Source organism: Leucopleurus acutus (assembly GCF_964270905.1).
Source record: "Leucopleurus acutus genome assembly, chromosome: 16".
Lineage (NCBI taxonomy): Eukaryota > Metazoa > Chordata > Mammalia > Artiodactyla > Delphinidae > Leucopleurus > Leucopleurus acutus.
The window spans coordinates 14,174,675-14,193,809 of NC_139158.1; the positions used below are offsets into that span (position 1 = coordinate 14,174,675).

The following is a 19,135-nucleotide window of genomic DNA, read 5'->3' on the forward strand; positions in this document are numbered from 1 at the left end:
TGGCCACAGGACGCCCAGGTGAAACGTTATTTCTGGGTGTCTCTGTGAGGTTTCCTTTTTTTTTTTTTGGCCTCAGCACGCGGCTTGTAGGATCTTAGTTCTCCAACCAGGGATCGAACCCAGGCCCTGGCAGTGGGAGCGCCAAGTCCTAACCACTGGACCGCCAGGGAATGCCCCATAAAAGGTTGTTTCCAATGAGATTAGCATTTGCATCAGTGGACCCAGTAAGGTAGATCCACCCTCCCCAGTGTGGGTGGGCATCACCCAAGCTATTGAGGCCAAAAGGCGAGGAAGGAGGAATTCACCCCCTTTTGCTTTTCTGCCTCAGTGCTTCAGCTGGAGTATTTTATCTCATCTTCTCCTGACCTTGGACTGGGATTTACACCACTGGCTCCCGTGGTTTCTAGATCTTCAGACTCAGACTGAATTTTACATTCACTTTCCTGGGTCTCCAGCTTGCAGATGGCAGACTGTAGGACTTCTCAGGCCCCATAATTGCATGAAATAACTTCTTTTAATCAAAATGTCTAACCTCCTACTGATTCTCTTTCTCTTGAGAACCCTGACTGGTACACCTACCTCCCTACCCTGCAGGCCCATGTTGCTGAGGCCCTCCTGTTGGGTCTCAAAGCCAAGTTCTCCAGACCAGGATGCACACACGTGGCACAGATACAGGTCATTGCTCCCATCTGCCCTGCTTTGGTTCTGAGTCAGGTGTAAGCGTGGAAAGTTACCAGGACATTTATTTCCAAAGCCCAGCGTCGTATCTTCTCTTTTAAAAAATTCAGGTGGGGTGGGAGAGGGTTGGATCGGGAGTTTGGGATTAGCAGATGCAAACTGGTATATATAGAATGGATAAACAACAAGGTCCTGCTGTGTAGCACAGGGAACTATATTCAATATCCTGGGACAAACCATAATGGAAAAGAATATGAAAAAGAATGTATATATATATATATATGTATAACTGAGTCACTTTGCTGTATAGGAGTAATTAATGCATTGTAATTCAACTATACTTCAATAAAAAGTAAATTAAAAATAAATAAAAAGATACCATTTAACAATAAAGGGATTATAAGAGGATAAAAATTAAAAATTCAGGTGAAAAAAAAAATTCTTGTGTTATCTCTTTGGTGAAATGAATTGACAACCAAAACTCAGGCTTCCATATAAGAAAGAGAGGATACACTTGCCAGATCCTGACAGAGTTATAAGCTGTTTGCACCGGTTTAGATGTAAGGACCTCAAAATACACGATTCATCAGAGCATCTGGGGTTGCCGGGTTCCAAGATGTAGGTGATCCTAGTGACACACAGGGCAGACTCCCAATCAAGACACATCCTCAGGCTGGCAGCGCTGCCCGCCCTCCGCTCCGGCGCTGCCCCTGCTCTGCTGCGCTCGGCCCCTCGCCGTCCCGCGGCTCTTCTGAGTGAAGGAATCACAGCCCTTTGAGGTTTTTAATGCAATCTGTTCCAGTGTTCTTTCACACGCATTGATTCCTTTGCTTTTTCATAATGTCTACTGAAAGCATCATAATCCTCGTGTTTTGTTCTTGCTCCCGTGTAAAGTTCATCTTAGTTCTGAACCATCTCACACATTTTATAAAGGCTTTGTCTGTTCACTCCGAAAAAAAAAAGAATAAAAAAAAAAAAGACACATCCTCAGCAAAGTACCACCTGGAGGCGGTGGAGTGCAACTCAGCTGGATTTGGGGGAGCTCTTCTGGAGCCCCATATATGCCATTCCCTTGCAGTGGAGCATGCTCTGAGTAATCTTTCCTCTCCTCCTCCTCCAGGGGCAGGAACGGCAACATTTCCTTATACTTGAGCAGACCCCCTTTGTCTTAGAACATTCTGCCTTCATCTTTACCTGAGATGATAAAGCTACAGAAGATAAGACGAGGTTTCTGAGGTCCAAGGAGGAATTGAAAATTGCCCCCCCCAATCCTTTTCGAGGATTTTCCTGCTCCTGTCCCTGAATGTGTGTTGCTATGGTGATGGGAGGAATGGACGCTAAAACTGGGAGATGGTGACATCACAATGGGAAATGAAGGTTTTGAAGGTTTAATGAGTCTTCTCCAAAATGCACTCCTTTTAAAAAAGCAAGCTAGCAGGTGTCCCATGATCCAATGGGCTAGTAAGAAAATCTCCTTAGAGTTTTCCACATATAAATCTCTGTCTTCTCTGAGTGACCAAGAGCATCTGTATCAGTCCGTTTTTGCCCTGTTGTGCTGTAGCAATGGACGACTCCAAAACCGCAGGAGCTTATAACCACACACTTCCGCTGCTTCGCTGAGGCTCTGGTCCAAGTGTCTTCATCATTCTAGGGAGGTGAGCAGAAGGGGACAGGCCATTTTCTTGGCAAAGGGGGAAGGAAAAGAGCGGGTAGAAACACACACTGGTTCTTCAAACTTCTGCTGGGCTACGTTGGATGTCCTATCTGATCACATACCACTGGCCAAAGTAAGTCCAACAGCCCAGCCTGAAGCCAGCGGGATAGGAGGGGCGTCCACCCCTCCCATAGAGGAGGCACCAGGGAGGTTGCTGAAGTGATGGGCCCAGAGAGAGGCAGTGAATATGTGGACAAATCGTATAAACTACTGCAGCCCCCAGGCAGCCACAGTCACGTGAAAGGGGGCCCTGGTCTGCTGACACCGCATATCAGGGCAGAAGTATCAAAGGTACAAAATATTTTGAATCCACTGGAAGAAAACCGCGATATAGAAATTATGAGTCATTCAGAAATGTTCTTGTTGCAGATGGGTATACCTTAAAAGGAAAAACTGGTGCCGCTAAACTCAGAAAACCACTCAGGGCCTTTCGAAAACCCAAAGAGGTGCCAAGGCATTTAGAAAGAGGCCATTAAGAATAGACATGGCAAGTCACCCCTGACTTATTAAAAAAGAGAATGATTTTATAAATGAGGCCATTAGGAAGGATTTGAGAGATATTAGGGCTCTCAGAACTGCCTGAATAGGAGGGAAGGGAAGGGAAGGAGGGCAGTTAGAAGTCTGTTATTTGGTGAGTTTGCTAAAGGAAATAATGCCCATGGTGATTCTTCGGCAGGCGATAATGGCTTCGCAAGGGGCCTGCCCAGAGCCGGGCACTGCCCAGGAAGGTGACGGCGCCTCAGACTCCCGCTGGGGGTCATGTCTGGGTGGGGGAGGGGAGGCAAACATTTAGATCAATAAAAGACAACCCATGGGCAATGGACAATATTAGAAGTATGTACAGGGGCTTCCCTGGTGGTCCAGTGGTTAAGACTCCACCCTTCCAATGCAGGGGGCATGGGTTCAATCCCTGGTCGGGAATCTAAGGTCCCACATGCTGCGCGCCCCCCCCCCCAAAAAAAGAATTGTGTACAAACAAAGGGGCAGTTCCTTCGGGTGGGAGCACAGAGGGCCTCTGAGGGGCCCTACTACCTTGACCGTGCGTTGAAGGGACAGGCAAGCAGGAAAAGGCGGGGCTGGGAGGGGACTCAAGGTGAGGGAACCGCAAAGGCACTTGGATAAACAGGCTTGTGGTTCAGAAGAGAACCCGGGGTTGGGGCCATCCACGTGGAAGTGATACAGACTCAGAGGGCCAGGCGGGAAGGCTGAGGTCACAGGGTGTGGGGTGGAGAGGAACAGGGAGATGGAAAGCCAGGGCGAGAATCACCATGGCGGGCAGGAGGTGCTGGCAGGACGCCGGGAGGGGGAGGTGAGAGCGAAGTGGTCCTGGGACCAAAAGCTAGAGAGTCAGGTGGGATGAAGGGGGGCATCTGTTAGCTTTGAGGTTGAGGCATCACCGGGGACTTTGCTGAAGTGGATTTGGTGGTGTGGCTGGAGCAGACAACGCAGGGAACTAACTGGAGGTGAGAAAGGGGGTTTCTTCACCTTGCCTGACTTTGTATTCCTCAGGGGATGGGAAAAACGAAGCTTGATTTCACACAAAAATTTCCAGTTGTTGTTTAGGGGGAACATGAAACAATGAGGGACGGGGTCAGGGCTCATGAAATAGAGAACGTTTGAAAGCTTTTTAACCATAGAGGGAGGGCGGCGGGGGCCTCGGCACCCCCAGGAGAAAGGGGCCTGCCCTGCACACGCACAAATACCCCGATGCCTGTTTCCCCATCCCCACAGTGTGCAGATCCCACCGGGCCAGGGAAGTGGCCTGTTAATGAGATAAAATCTAAAGGCATTATAAACACACACTTTATTTTATTGCTAGGCGTGTTTGTGTGAGGCAGTGATTTTGGGGGGCATTTTCTTATTTTCCAATAAAATTAAATAAGCCCACATGAGCTTTGGTAAACAGAGCACAGTAAAATGAGCGTGCGGGGATGAGGGCTTGATGCAATTTTCTCTTAATGAAGTACGTTTTATTCCTCCCTTCATGCCCTGCCCTGCTGCAGACAGCATCGCTATTCCACCCCGCACAGTAGTATCTGTACCATGATGAACTGCAACAGCATCCCCTCCTCCTGGAACGATGGGCTGACTCTTTCGGAGGGGATGCAGGGAAGAGTGGGACAGGATGCTGTGGCCAAAGAAATGACCAGTTTGAGATTCTGAGTCATGAACTGCCATAATTAGGAGGCAGGCAGAGTGCATGCTGCCGCTACTGTATGTGCTGCCTGCTCCCTGTGAAAGCTTTGGGAATTAAGATAATAGGCCTCTAAAACAAGAGCCGGGTAGGGCTCTACCTAACGGCCTGCACACAGCGCGTCAGCAGCAGACAGACCCAGACAGAGGCACCCAAGGCAAAGGAGCAAGAAAGAACCCAAGAAGAGGGTCCCCAGGCCCAGGGGAAGGTGTGTGTGTCCCAAGGAGTGAAAGGTGGAGAGAGTTTTATCATCTGTACAGGCTCCAGCTGCAGCATGCATGCTCACGTAGCTGTGGGATGACACGGGCCTGCAGCATGGCAGCCCTGGGCTGCTGGGGTCACAGGAGCCACGGGGCTGGCTTGGAGTGAAAGGAGCCACAGAGGGAAGGCCCCAGAGAAATGGGAGAGAAGTTGCTGAGCCAGGCCTCACAGGAGATCTTCCTCCAACCAGACTCAGCAGGACAGAAGAGAAGGTCTCTCTGGGTCAGGGACATTACCAGGAGAGGTGGCAGCCAGGTGGCAGACAGTGGGCTTCCGCTACTAGATTAGCCAAGACTTTACTGCAAGTGATAAAACCAGCTCCAATGAACCCAACTGAAAGACGTGACTTGTCGCTCCCCATAAGGGCGGCGCGTGGGGAAGCCGTGCAGAGGGACACCTGGATACAGGCATCGAGCCCTGGCAGGACACGGGCTCCGTCTCTCAGATCAGCCTCCGCAGGCTTGACTTGAAGAAATCCAGGGAAGGCCTTCCATCGGTCCCGCTCACATCCGGACCCATCACCAGACCCAGGGGGCGGGCATAGCCACTGCCCTGGTTCAGGGTCATATGGCCAATCTCAGGGCCAGGAGGGGCAAGGGGAGACTAAGAGCATAGCCTCCACCAGACACTCCCCCATACAGTGGGTGAGGACCCGTGCATACCCCAAAAGTCAGGGTGTCACCGTGGGCTGAACAAAGAATAAATGCCCCACAGAGCAGCCCACACCACCCACTGCAGGTCTGAAGGACTTCAGGTCTCTCTGAATGAAGAATTCCCGAGTGGAATGAGCACTCATCACTGCTGCTCTCAGAACCACCAAATGGGCCGTGAAGCTCAGCTCTGATTAAGGGTGGCTCTCCTTCAGAGCCGGGGTGGTGGTGGAAGAGGTGGCGATCAGTAAAACAAAAGCAGGCTTTTTCAGGGCTCTGAGTCTGCCCGTGCTGCCCTTTGGCCGGAAATGGCCTTTACTTGCCTTCTTCCTCTGGTAAACTCCCATTCATCCTCCAAGACACAGTTCAAATGTCACCTCCTCCATGAAGCTCTCCATTCTCCAAGACAAAGCTAGTTTCTCAGTCCTACTCCCAGGTTCTAAGACTACTTTGCATTTAATTTGCTGATTTTTAATCTCTGGCTCATGGGTATTGCTTTTCTCCTGGACAGGGCAGGGACCGAGTCTTACAATGTGAAGCTCCTCTTCCAGCACCCAGAGCAAGAACCTGGCCCTCAGCAGGTGCTCCATACCTGTTTGGTGTGTTGGTGAACTACACACACAAGATATATATTCTTTGCAGCAGGTGGAGTTGTTGTCCACCTTCTTCGCCCCTAATAGTACCTACCTCCCACACTAGAGGCTGAAAATGCCAGATGCTTGTGCTCTCCCCCTCCCTTGCAATTGGAGGTTGTCAACTGACCCATTTATGGTTAATAGACTTAAAGAGAAGTCTCTAAGGGGTTTTTCCCTTTTTGATTAATAGAGCAACTCAATAGAGGAGAGCTCTCTTCCTCATCCATTTCCTTCCAGGCTTTGAACACAACTGTGAGAGAATGTGATGCCTGGAACTTTGGCAGCCATTTTGAGACCATGGAGCAACAGTGTGAAAACGAAAGTCAACATGTCCTAAAGGGTGTGGTGGAAAGCTTGGAAACTGCCTGGGTCTTCGATTATTCATCCCTAGATTCAACCTGGAAACCACCTACTTCCAGATCGCTTATATGAGGCAATAAAAATCCCTACTGTTTGAAACCACTAGTTCAAAACCACTAACTCTGTTACTGGTAGCAGAGAGCATGCTGACTGCTACATGCTTTCATGCCATGACAGCAGTTCGGGACTCTATAGTATAAACATCTTTTTCCGTCTAGTACCAGTTTAGAAAAATGAGAGGACAAAACCACCTAAAAATCAATCATGAAAATACTGCCCATGTTTTGTTACCAACTATCAATCATTTCAAGTAAAGTACAGAGTGATCAATAATGTTCTGTGGCTTGAGCATAAACCCAGAGGTCAGAACTCCTGAGCACGTGCATCTAAGCCACTTGAACCTGCTCGGTATGGCTCCTGTCCTTTGGGGACCATCACAGCCAAGGCTCTGATCCTGAAGAAAGGGCGATACGAATAAGGATGCACTGCCACCAGGGTAATATCTTACTCAATAAGATGCTCAAAGTCTATGAGTTCTGGAAATGCGTTGAAAAGCTCTGTGCTAAGTTGCCTTGGGTGAAAAAACTTAAGGCCAATGTGTACTTTAACAAGCAAGCCAATGAAATCATCTGAATGAGGTTAACTGCAAACTCAAAAGTCTGAATTTAGAAGCTGAGCAGGAGCCGGTCAGGGGGATGGAGGAAAGGATGGGAATTAGAGATGAAAGCAGCGGCACGAGCTATTCCACAGGACCGGTGGTGAAGTGTGTTAGGCTGAGGAGTGTGGACTTGACAACGGGCTTAAAGGAGGAATGGGAGGGTTTTGGAAGGGACATGGTCAGATGTGCATTTGAGAACTTTCACTCCGGCAGCCTGTCTGTTGGCTAGACAGGAGGGAGGCGGAGTTTGGGGTGAGGCAGGGAGTTACAGCTCTGACCAGTGCCTGCCATTTAACCCCCCAGCCTGGAGGCAGAGGTCCTGCATGGAGCCTGGCATGTAGTCAGGCAGGAAAGACAGGCCCGGGCCCAAGGACAGCCTCCTCGTGCGTAGGTATTAGGCAGAAGGCAAAGGCACCTCCTTGGTTTGCACTTAATGAGGCCATGACGTGTGGAGGAATGGCATCTAAAACAGAACCTCTGTAGCATCTGCACAAGAAACTCTGACCATGGAAACCGTGGAGCATGTGCAATAAAAATGCACAGGTTGCTAATGACCCTGTACAACCTTCCACGTGTAGCCACTAGACGACTAAGGGACAACTGAAGGGAAAACAGCTCTTAGAGCACATATGCGGTGGCTTCAGGAGACAAATGCGCTGATGCAACCTGGTGCAATCCAGGCCCCACCTCAACCCTCCCCTCAATGAATAATCTACCCCTAATCAAAAGACCCCCATCCATTCAAAGGGCTAAAATAAGATAAAAGGGTGAATCAATTACCCTGCAGTGGACTTCCTGGTGGCACAGTGGTTAAGAATCCACCTGCCAATGCAGGGGACACGGGTCCGATCCCTGGTCCGGGACGATCCCACATGCTGCAGAGCAACTAAGCCTATGCGCCACAACTACTGAGCCTGCACTCTAGAGTCTCTGAGCCACAACTACTGAGCCCGCGTGCCACAACTACTGAAACCCGCGAGCCACAACTACTGAGCCCGCGAGCCACAACTAATGAGCCCACGTGCCACAACTACTGAAGCCCATACTCCTAGAGCCCGTGCTCTGCAACAAGAGAAGCCACCGCAATGAAGAGTAGCCCTGGCTCACTGCAACTAGAGAAAGCCCGTGCGCAGCAAGGAAGACCCAATGCAGCCAAAAATAAAAAGATAAATAAACGAACAAATATATTTTTTTTAAATAAATAAATAAATAAATAACCCTGCAGTGCACCCCTTGCTCATGAGGATGCCCGCACTCTTCTCTGAGTGTGTTCTTTGCCTCCATAACCTGCTTCTTTGTTTTCTTTGCTCCTCAGCCTCAGTGTGTGCGTGTGTGTGTGTGTGTGTGTGTGTGTGTGTGTGTGTGTGTTTCTTCCTTTGTGTTTCGTGTTCCTTGCCCCAATTCTTTTGGATGAGTTGAACAAGAGCCTGGAGTTTTGATAAGCTTTTCTGGTTATCAGTAGGAAGGGCTCTCAATAAATGGCCAGGTATTCCTTCTCTGATCATGTGCCCCTCCCAGCACCGTGTGCAGGCTGGGGGCTAAGGAGAGCACAGCCCCCAGAGGAACGCCGCTGGGTTCCATCTGCCACGCCAAACACTCCAACCCCAAAGATACAGCACACACTTGCCAGGAACCTGCTCCCGTGGCCTCAGAGCTGCGCCTTCCCCACCTGCACTGCCCAGCAGACTCATGAGGCCTTGCTCTTCAGACCTGAATCCCAGTTCCCAGCCCCACACTGGGGCTCAGACTGTGGCACAAAGGAAGTGCTGACTTCTGGTCTCCTGGGAAGGGGCCGGGTCAGAGACTAGTCAGAGGAGCCCAAGGTCCTGGCAAGAAATGTGCCAGGTGCCTTAAAGCCTTGCCCCCGGGGATCCCTATTCTGTGCACGGCAGGTAAGTGGCAAGAGTTCCAAGGCCACCCTGCACCCTTCAGACACCACAACCTGACCTCAGGGCTCCCCTGCTCAAGCCAGATGTGCCGAACGCCCCCAGTGCAGTGCTTGGGTGAGCTGAACCCTGCTGGCATGATCTCATGAAGCCCTTCTGCCCCGCTGCTCCAGCGTGATGCTCCCGAGCCCTCCTCTCTGTGGCCTCACTTCCCCCTTCTCTGGGGGCAGATGGGGGGTGTGAACACGGTGAGACTGGCATTTCCTAATCCCTCCGTGAGCCGGGGTCCCACATTGGGGGACATCCCAGGCCCTCTTCCTGCCTGAGTGGGGGGCAGATCAGGAAACTGCAGCTCCTCCTGGCAGGAACGGGGAGGGGAGGGACCAGTTGCTGAAAAAAAAAGTTCCATTTTTCAACAGTCCAAGTGATTTTTTCCCCACTTCTCCTTAGCCAGCAATCAGAGTACAAATGTAGTAGTCCTCAATGAGAGCCAGTTAATAGCTGCACAATTAATTCACTTCCTCAATGAGAGAAAAGTGAAAGCATTAGCTGGAGCTTCACAGGGTCTTGATGAGAATTCTCAGAAACTAGAGAAGGAATCACAAGATGTCTGCCTGCTCCGATTTTGCACAAATACATGCTCCTGTCTCACCCGGAAGTTGATAGCTTCCCTCACTGCCCGTTGCAAACACACTCTGCCTTAGACTGAGGTCTGCGGCCACTATAAGTTCTCTTTCTCTAACATCTAAGCTGGAATTCTTGGAATCGGTGAGGAGAAATCTAAACACGCTAGGGTTCCTTCCAAACAAGAGGGTCTTTTCCTCCAGAAAAGGCAGTGAAATTTACAACACGGTACCAAACAGCTTCAAAACCTAGTCATGAGAGTAGCGTACTTTATTCATAATGAATGAAAGGAAATCAGTAAAGGACAAAAACACCAAGCAGGCTAAGAGCCAACAAGATTAGTCACTGCCAACTTAGATTAAATCAACGGTGCCCGGGGAGGGGTTCATCAATTTGTATTTAAATAAAAAGTGAGAAAAGCAACCCAGCACACAAAGAAAAACAAAAAAAGACGAATCTTTCAGCTGACAAAATATGCAGTTTTGAATATATTTAACTCCAACTATAGGCTGAATTCCAACTTCAGGATCTTATTTAAGGAAAAAGCTTAGAGTCTGACTCTACAAGGTAGAAAACACACTCCCTCATACCTTTTATTGTGCTAATTAAGATAATACATATCCATTTATATGTTGCTTCATACATAGGATTTTTATATAATTAAGGTGATAACTACGATTTTGTATTCTGTATTTTAAACTTAGCGTTATATCATAAACATCTTCTGTCATTAAAAACTTTCACTGGTGCGAGCACTGCACTACAAGTATTGATGAGGACCCCTATGCAAGGGATGTTTTGCTGTCATCCTCTTTGGCTCACTTCTCACTGGCCTCTGGAACTGTTCTCCAGTTTTTTCTTGATCTGTCCCCGCCCCCCAACTCCCCCAGGTTTCTGTGACTCCACAGGCCTGGTTACTCTAATGTCTCCCCTGTTGAAGATGTCAGGGGACTTCTTTCCCTGTCCCACCCCTACCTGCTAGAGAGGAGACATGGCCCCTCCTCCTCATTTTATACTCTCTCGGAAGATGACCTCCACCCTCCTTCAGGCTCCAAGTATAACCTACACCATGATGATTCACACATTTCTTCCACCCCAGACCTGTATGCCTGACTGCTGGCTTGACCTTCCCCTTGGAAATTTTGGGCAGTTCCAAGCCTACCTGTCCACAAATGAACTCAGGATCTCCCACAAGCCTGGCCCTCTTCCAGTCTCAGCCTACAGAGCACCCCCATCCTCTCTCCTGTTCTCAAGCCAGAAACCCAAGAGTCATCCTTGACGACTCATCCCTCCTGCCTGCCCACACTCCACACTCCCCCACCCCCATCTAGCCAAATTGTGGCCAGATCCACCAGTGTTTCCTCCTAAGGTCTCTTTCAAATCTACCCACTGCCCTCCATTCCAACCACCAGGGTCAGCATGCAGGGGCGTGCACTGCACAAATGCTACCACCAGGGCCATCACTTCTGGACTGTTCTACAAGAACACCTACCAACTCATCCCCTTCCTTTTTGGTCTTTCCAGGCCATTATCTAACCCAAAGCTACAGTGATCTTCTTAAGATGCACATCTAATCATGCTGTTCCTTTGCATAATTGCTCTTAGGGCTTAGACTGGCCTGCATCTCCCTGAGTCATCACTGTTATGTTCTCCTGGTTCCCCTGCGTGGCCTGGTCTTCTCCTACATCTTCTGCAGCATTCTCCAGCCACTGAGGCCTTCCTACAGCTACTCAAATGCGCCACAACCCTTCCCCACGTGGCCTTTGAGCATGCTCACTCCTCCACCTGCAGTGTTCTTCTTCCCCTGTCCTTAGATCTCTTACATTGTTTTTATATCTACAAGGGATTCTGAAAGTGTGGTCTCTTAGCAGCATTTGCATAACCCAGAAACCTGTTAGAAAAGCACATTCTTCTGCATTGCACACCTACTATATCAGAAACTCTGGAGTGGGGTCCACAAATATGTTTTAACAAGTCCTCCGAGTGACTCTGATGCATGAGTAAGTTGGAAAGCCATTGGTCCAGAAAGGCCTTCGTCACCCAAGGTTTCTTCTGAGCTTTTTGTTTCATTTGACTCTTTTTGCTATTTAGTATAAAGACCAAAACTACATAATTTTTCTCCCAAATCTCCATTGATTTATCCTATATTCCTTATCTTATATCCTATACTGCTTTTCATAAACATTAAGGTTTGCCTCTGTGCTTTTTTAAAAAAAGCTTTATTGAGATATATTTCATATACCTTAAAATCCACTCATTTAAAGTGTATAGTATAGTTTTTAGTATATTCAGAAAGTTGTGCGTTCATAGCTGATTTTAGCTATTTGCATCTTCCTGTTTTCTTGGTGAGTCTAGCTAAAGGTCTGCCAATTTTGTTGATTTTTTTTAAAGAACCAACTTCCGGTTTCACTAATTTTTTCTTTTGCTTTTCTTTCCTTTCTTTTATTTATTTCTGCCCCTAGTGTTTATTATTTTTTCCTTTAGCTCACTTTGAGTTTAGTTGTTCTTTTTCTAGTTCCTTAAGATGGAAGGTTATTAATTTGAGATGTATCTTCTTTTTAATGTAGGCATTTACAGTTATAAATTCCCTCTAAGCAGGGCTTCCCTGGTGGCCTGCCGATGCAGGGGACACGGGTTCATGTCCCGGTCTGGGAAGATCCCACATGCCGCGGAACGGCTGGGCCCGTGAGCCATGGCCGCTGAGCCTGCGCGTCCGGAGCCTGTGCTCCGCAAAGGGAGAGGTCACAACAGTGAGAGGACCGCGTATCGAAGAAAAAAAAAAAAATTCCCTCTAAGCACTATATTAGCAGCATCCCATAAGTTTTGGTATGTTGTGTTTTCATTTTCATTCATCTCAAAAGTCTTTCCTAATTTCCCTGTGATTCCCTCTTTGACCCATTGTTTGTTTAGGATGTTGGTTAATTGCTACATATTTATGAATTTCCCAAATTTTCTTCTGCTGTTGATTTCTAATGATCTCTAATTTCATTCCATTGGTCAGAGACTATACTTTGCATAATTTCAATCCTTTTAAACTTACTGAGACTTGTTTTATGATCTTACATATGGTCTATACTGGAGAATGTTCCATGGCACTCGAGAATAATGTGTTGTTGGTGGAGCGTCCTATGGAGGCCTTCAGGTGTACTTGGTTTATAGTGTTGCTCAAATCTCTTATTTCCTTTTTGGGCTTTGGCCTAGTTGCTCTATCCATTATTGTAAGTGGGTTATGTAAGTCTCCAGTTACTACTGAATCATCTCCCTTCAACTCTGTCAGGTTTCACTTCACATATTTTGGGGCTCTGTTGTTAGTTAGGTCCATGCATGTTTAAAATCATTACATCTTTCTAGTAAGGTGTAATTATAAATAATTAAAATAATTACAATTTATCATTATAAAATGTCCCTTTTGTCCCCACTAACAATTTTTTTTTTGTCTTAAAGTCTATTTTTTTGATATTAGTAAAAACCACTCTAGCTCTCTTTTGGTAACTGCTTCCATGGTATACCTTTCTCGATCCTTTTAGCCTTTGAATGTAAAGTGTGTCTATTGCGAACAGCATATAATTGGATTTAAAAGAAAAATACATTCTGCCTCTTTTGATTGGGGTATTTAATCTACTTACATAATATACTAACCCAATAAGGCAAGATTTGTTCCTGACATCTTTGCTATTTGTTTTTTGAATGTCTTAGATCTTTGTTGTTTTGTTACTGTTACTGTCTTCTAAATAGATATTTTCTAGTGTACCGTTTAAATTCTCATTTCTTTGTGATATTGTGATTTATAATAATATACATTATTTAAATATAAATATTAAATTATTAAATATACTTATTCTCTCCCAGTTCCAGGCACAGAGTTCCTAAAACCCTTGGAATTTCCTAAGCAATGACAACAATAACAACAACAACAACAACAACAACAATGTGTGTCTTTTGTTATGTTAATGAGGCGACTTTTGGAAAGCCCTTAGGTAACCTAAGGAAGGGGACTCGTTGCCAGGGCCACCAACCAAGTGATTAGAGGGTTGGGAACTTTCAGAACCACCCCTGGACCTCTGGAGAGGGGAGAGGGGCTGGAGATTAAGGTCAATCACCAATGGCCAATGATTTAATCAATCGTGCCCATGTTATGAAGTCTCTATAAAAACCCGAAAGAAAGCAGAAACTGACACACCAATGTAAAGCAATTATACTCCAATAAAGATGTAAAAAACAAAAAAAAACAAAAGGACTGGGTTTGGAGAGCTTCCAGATTGGTGAACACATGATCTGGGAGAGTGGCGTGCTTGCAAAAGGCATGGAAGCCCTATCTTCCTTCCCACGTACGTTGCCCTGTGTATCTCTTCCATCTGGCTGTTCGTGAGTTATATATACCCTTCTATAATAAACCAATAATCTAGTAAGTAAAATGTTTCTCTGAGTTCTGTGAGCCGCTCTAGCACATTTATCAAACCCACGGGAAGCTCCAATCTATAGCTGGTTGGTCAGAAGCACAGGTGACAACCTGGACTTGTGACTGGCATCTGAAGTTGGGGGGCAGAGCACTTAACCTGTGGGATCTGATGCTATCTCCAGGTAGGCAGTGTCAGAATTAAGCTAAACTGCAGGACACCCAGCTGGTGTTGGAGAATTGTTTGGTGGGGGGGGGTGGAAAATCCACACATTGAAACTGAGCAGAATCGTATTTTTTTTACTACAACTTTTAAAATTTATTCTTAGTGGCTGCTCTCGGGATTACAATTAGCATCTTTAAAAAATCTGCTTTGGAAACATACCCACTTAATTTCAACAGTGGGTAGTCAAGACTTGCTCCAATATACCTCTGTTCCCCTCACACTTCTTTCATGTTATTACTGTCATACAAATTACATCTTTATACATTCTAAGTCCATCAATACAGTTTTATAAATATTGCTTTACGCAGCTATCTTATAAAACAGATAGGAGAGTTACAAACAAAAGTACATTTATATTGTCTTCTATAAAACTTACGTAGTTACTTCCACCAGTGCTGTTTATTTCTTCACGTGGTTTCAAGCCTAACGTACTTTCATTAAGCCCTGAGGACTCCTCCTCGTAGGCAGGTCTGCTGGTGATGAATTCTTTACTTCTTGCTTATCTGAAAATGTCTTAATTTCTTCTTTAATTTTGAAGGAAGATTAAGCTAGGCATAGAACTTTTGGTTGAAAGTCTCTTCTTCCAGCTCTTTTAAGATACCATTCCACTGCCTTTTGGCCTCCATGCTTTCTGATGAGAAGTAAACTGTTAATTTTATTAAGGTTCAGTAGTTTCTCTTAACAGATGATTTTCAGCTCACGGCAAAGCTTTGGTTAAACTGTTGGAGTTCTAAAATTCTTTGATTTTAGTTGTTTTGCCCGTATTTTCACTGTTTTAGAGGGAGAGTGAGTTCACTGAGGTTCTCACTCTGTCATTTTGGAAGCTGATCTCGTTTCATGTTGTTTGAATTATTTTAGACAACATTCTTTAATATCTTGTAAAGCAATTTTCCTTGATTAATTATTTTTCTAGAATCTTGTAACTATTCTTACCTGGCTAGCTTTTCGGCAGAATTTTAGAATCGCTTGCTCAAACTCCAACAATAACTTCCACTGGACATCTAGAACGCTATTTTTCAAACAGCTCACCTTCTAAGAATATTCAAGCTTCCCCATCTCTTCTACTTTAATACTGCTCAGCAAACATTTAATTTTTTTCATCCAGATTCCACTGTATTTTTTTCCCCTAGGCATTTAAAATTTTCTGCTGTGACTGTGAACTGGGATTAATATACCATGTTATTTTTTTTTAAATATAAAGCAAACACTTCCTGGGTGGCAGAGGGAGGAAAAACTGCTCATTTATGTGCCTAAAGTTAATGGAGTCAGGAGGGCTCATTCTGGTGGTGAGAGGTTTGCTTTTGTTTTTTTTTCTTTGAAGCAACAGAATATCTTCGTTCAAATTAAATCTTGAGCAGAACCTCAATGCATAAAAAATAAAGGCAGCGTTGCCCGGTTGAAAAAGAGGTTGAGGGACAGTCCAAAGCCCAGCATGCACTGCCGCCTGCCCTGCTCCTTACGGCAGCCCCGAGGGGTCTTCCTACAGCTGTGTGCCCAGTTAGCTGTCACAAACAGGAGCCCATCTGTGCGCTCCTTAGCATGAGCTCCTGCTTTTTAACACTCTGCTCTAATTTAAGGTTTGAATAGAGATTTTCCATCTCTACTCAACGACCATTAACACATCTGAGCTTCAGTGAGCTCCTGCCTCACTGGCCTGGACCACCCCCATCTCTTGTCTGTCTCAGGGGTCAACAGGAGACTGAACGCATGCTTGAAGATGTGGTGACTTCAAGAACATCTGATTTCATCCTATGGCACAGAGAGACTCTATCACTTAGAAATAAATACAGTGCCCAGTTTTCAACTAAATGAGTAAGTAGATTATATTATTATGAACTTTACTTCAGCAGAGAATAGAGGAGGAATATAAGGAGGAGATGGGTCTGACAGGGCTTAGAACCACGGGACTAGAAGCATCTTTAAAATAAGCGCTCAAAAGAAAATGTGTGGTCCAAGTCTTCACAAAAGATATTTTACTAAAATTTTAGGATAAAGGCATTTTTTAAATAACTATAATACTTCTTAAAAACTACTGAGTATTTAGTGATGTTTTCAACTAGGAAAAAACTTGAAACTTAAAGAACAGATTGCAGAAAGTAGCTAGGGCTACAAGAGTGAAAGAAGATGGAAACCTGCTATATGTGTAGTGATGAGAGGCTTAAACACTTACTTTTCAAACCAAAAACAAATTGTACTCATTGTTTCACTAATTTGTGAGACTAATTATTCAGTGACATCATATGACAATTCCTCTTACAGAAGAGAGATTTTGCTCTAATCCAGCTCACATGCTACTTTCTATGGCAATCTGTATGGGAACGGAATGAGATCTAGTACAGTTTTAGATCCAAATCAGTTTCTAAAGAGTTGGTACTAAATGAATATTTAAAGAAATCTATGTAGTATTTAAAATAATTGAGAAAAAATAAAAAATAAAATAATTGAGAATTATGACAAATTACTTTCAGGAAGTGTTATCTTAAGATGTAAGAAAGGGATGAAGATCTTAGAGGAAGCAGATACACTGACCTCAGGGTAGTACAACTGACAAAGGCCAACAGCCCATGACAGGGGAAAAGGAACAGAAATTCACTCTGCACGACACTCCCATGGTTGGCATTCTAGGCAGTCTTCCTAATTATAATTCAAAACTAATAAAGGTTGTGTACTTCCCCCTCAAAATGATTTTCTTTCAGAAGTAAACTCAGAAAAGGGACTGAGTTCTGGAAAGAGACAGTGAGGCTGAGTCCCAGGCACTCAAAGCGTGGCTGCTGTCTCCTGAGCCTAAGGATGTGACTTGCGTCCCCTTACACCCTTCTCTATGTGAAATATAATTTGTGTAATTTGTCCTTGGAAAAATCACAGTGGAGTCTGAGAACCTTCTGGGGCAATCAGTTTGTGTCCTTCGGTATCCTAAATTCAGATAATCTCAACATCCAGATATATCCTTTGATTTGTTCTTTCTCTGATATCTTGTGTCCTTGGGATCAAAGCCTCTTTCGCTGGCACCAAATAACGCCCAGTGAGGAGTTTTGGCCATGTAATCCTTGGCACTGAAAGTTCTGGATCCACCACTGTCTTCATATTCCTGGATGAGCTCCTGGAAGCGGCTGTAATCAATCCACGTCCACCATTCTCTGCCAATCTTAAACTGGCAAGAAAAAAAGTAGTCAGGTCAGAACTCAAAACACCCATAAAAAATGTCAAGTAAGCATCAGAAAATCAAAAATGAGCCTGATACTTTTTCCCTATCATGTTAAAGAAAATTCTTTTGCGCTCCAGACATGGTTCCGTATCAAAGCAGAATGTTCTATACACAGTCAAAGGAGAGTTTCTTTTCCCTTAGGACCACTTCCGTGCTGAACCTGGAAGACCCAGTCGCTGAATAAAGAATACATCCTAGAACTGAAAGTCAAGGATGTGTTTATCTTGAGCAGTATCACTGGAAGGAGATGAATGACGTGTTCGGCATTATCACGTGTCAAGCTAATTCAGATTCCTCTTGTTGCCAGTTTTCCCTGGTATGAATTTTCATGCTTGTGTTAGCAGCACCTAGTGGAATCCCTTTATTACTAAATTTTGCTTGAGTTATTAGTGAAGCTTTAATTGATGACTTTCTAATTCTGAAACGCTAACTTAATGACTCAAACTAGCCCTTTTAGCCTAACATGAATACAGTATCTCATTAACAGAAAGCCTTGTTAAGAATTTCAATTCAATAAAGGGGAATAATCCAATTTGTACTCTTTTAAGAAAATTGCTTCTCCAAAGTCACTGTAGAATAATGATCACGAATGAAGAAAAGACAATGTAAGTTGAGGAGGCTCTGAAGGAACTACAAATTGAACTGTGAAGGCTTTTAATTCAAAGCAACCACTTGGCATTCAATCGTGTAAATGTATAATACGTTGATATTTGATTTATAAATGGACAATTCTTTGTTATGCCACCGTTTTTTTAAAAAACCTGATTATGAACCAAGGTAAGTAACAATTTCATGTCCTAGCTGAGAAAAATATTGAAAATACTTAGGTTCCTGGATTTAGAATATTAAAATATGCTGTATTTAAATAACATCTAATTTTTTACCCAACAGCTAGGAGCTTTCTAAGGGAAAAGATGCCACATAAATGGGAAAGTTTAGTCTACCTATGAATCATGAAAAATTTTCTTCTAATAAGACCATTCCTTGAAAAGTTGCCCTAAGAGCTCTATGAATTCTACAACTCAACATGTAAAATCCACATTCCCCACCATTTTCTCTCTCAAGGCTGACGGCTCTCAAATGTTCTCTACCACTAGGAAAGTAATCAGTCATCCCCGGGTGCTGAACCTCAAAACTAGAGTCAAAGGCGTCCCTCCTTTCCCTGGCCGCTTACACCCCAAACATGGTCAGGCCTTATCAATTCTTCCTTAGCTGTACTTCCAAGGCCACATCCTGCCACTGCCCTAAGGCAGGGTCTCACTTCTGGAAGTCGGCAACAGTCTGCCGGCTGACTGACTGTCTGATTCCAGTCTGGGCTGCTTCCAGCTCCTGCAGGCTGCAGCAGATGGCTATGCCTACAGCAGAATAGAGCGCCACCACCCAGGACACGCCGTCTAAACGTCACATCTCCAACTGGAGGCTGCTCATGAGCTACCCGCCCCCTCTGGTGACTCCTGTGTTGTTACCTCTGTTTGATTAACACCTACTACTTAAGCCTCAAATCTCCTCATAAATGTCCTTTGCTCTGGGAAGTCCTCCTGAATCCCTTTAGACGACCATGACAGTCCCCTGCCACAGGGCTTCACTGCACCCTGAACTCGCCCAACAAGAGCACGTTACACTTGCTTCCATAGCCACTTCCCCCGTT

At 45.2% G+C, this 19,135-nt stretch overlaps 1 protein-coding gene across 3 annotated transcripts in view; it reads right to left on the bottom strand.

The window, feature by feature from the left end:
• Positions 1-19,135, bottom strand: part of LOC309973319 (S-adenosyl-L-methionine-dependent tRNA 4-demethylwyosine synthase TYW1) — a 203,826-nt gene that overhangs the window by 32,699 nt on the left and 151,992 nt on the right. For 2 of the 3 annotated variants that reach the window (XM_082857503.1, XM_082857502.1), the window contains exon 16: positions 14,314-17,433. The exons of the other annotated variant lie outside the window; for it this stretch is intronic. In XM_082857503.1, coding sequence (XP_082713629.1) covers positions 17,212-17,433 — 222 coding nt within the window. In that variant the 3' untranslated portion in view covers positions 14,314-17,211. Of the gene's footprint in view, positions 1-14,313; positions 17,434-19,135 lie in introns of those variants that run through there. 3 annotated transcript variants of the gene reach the window in all.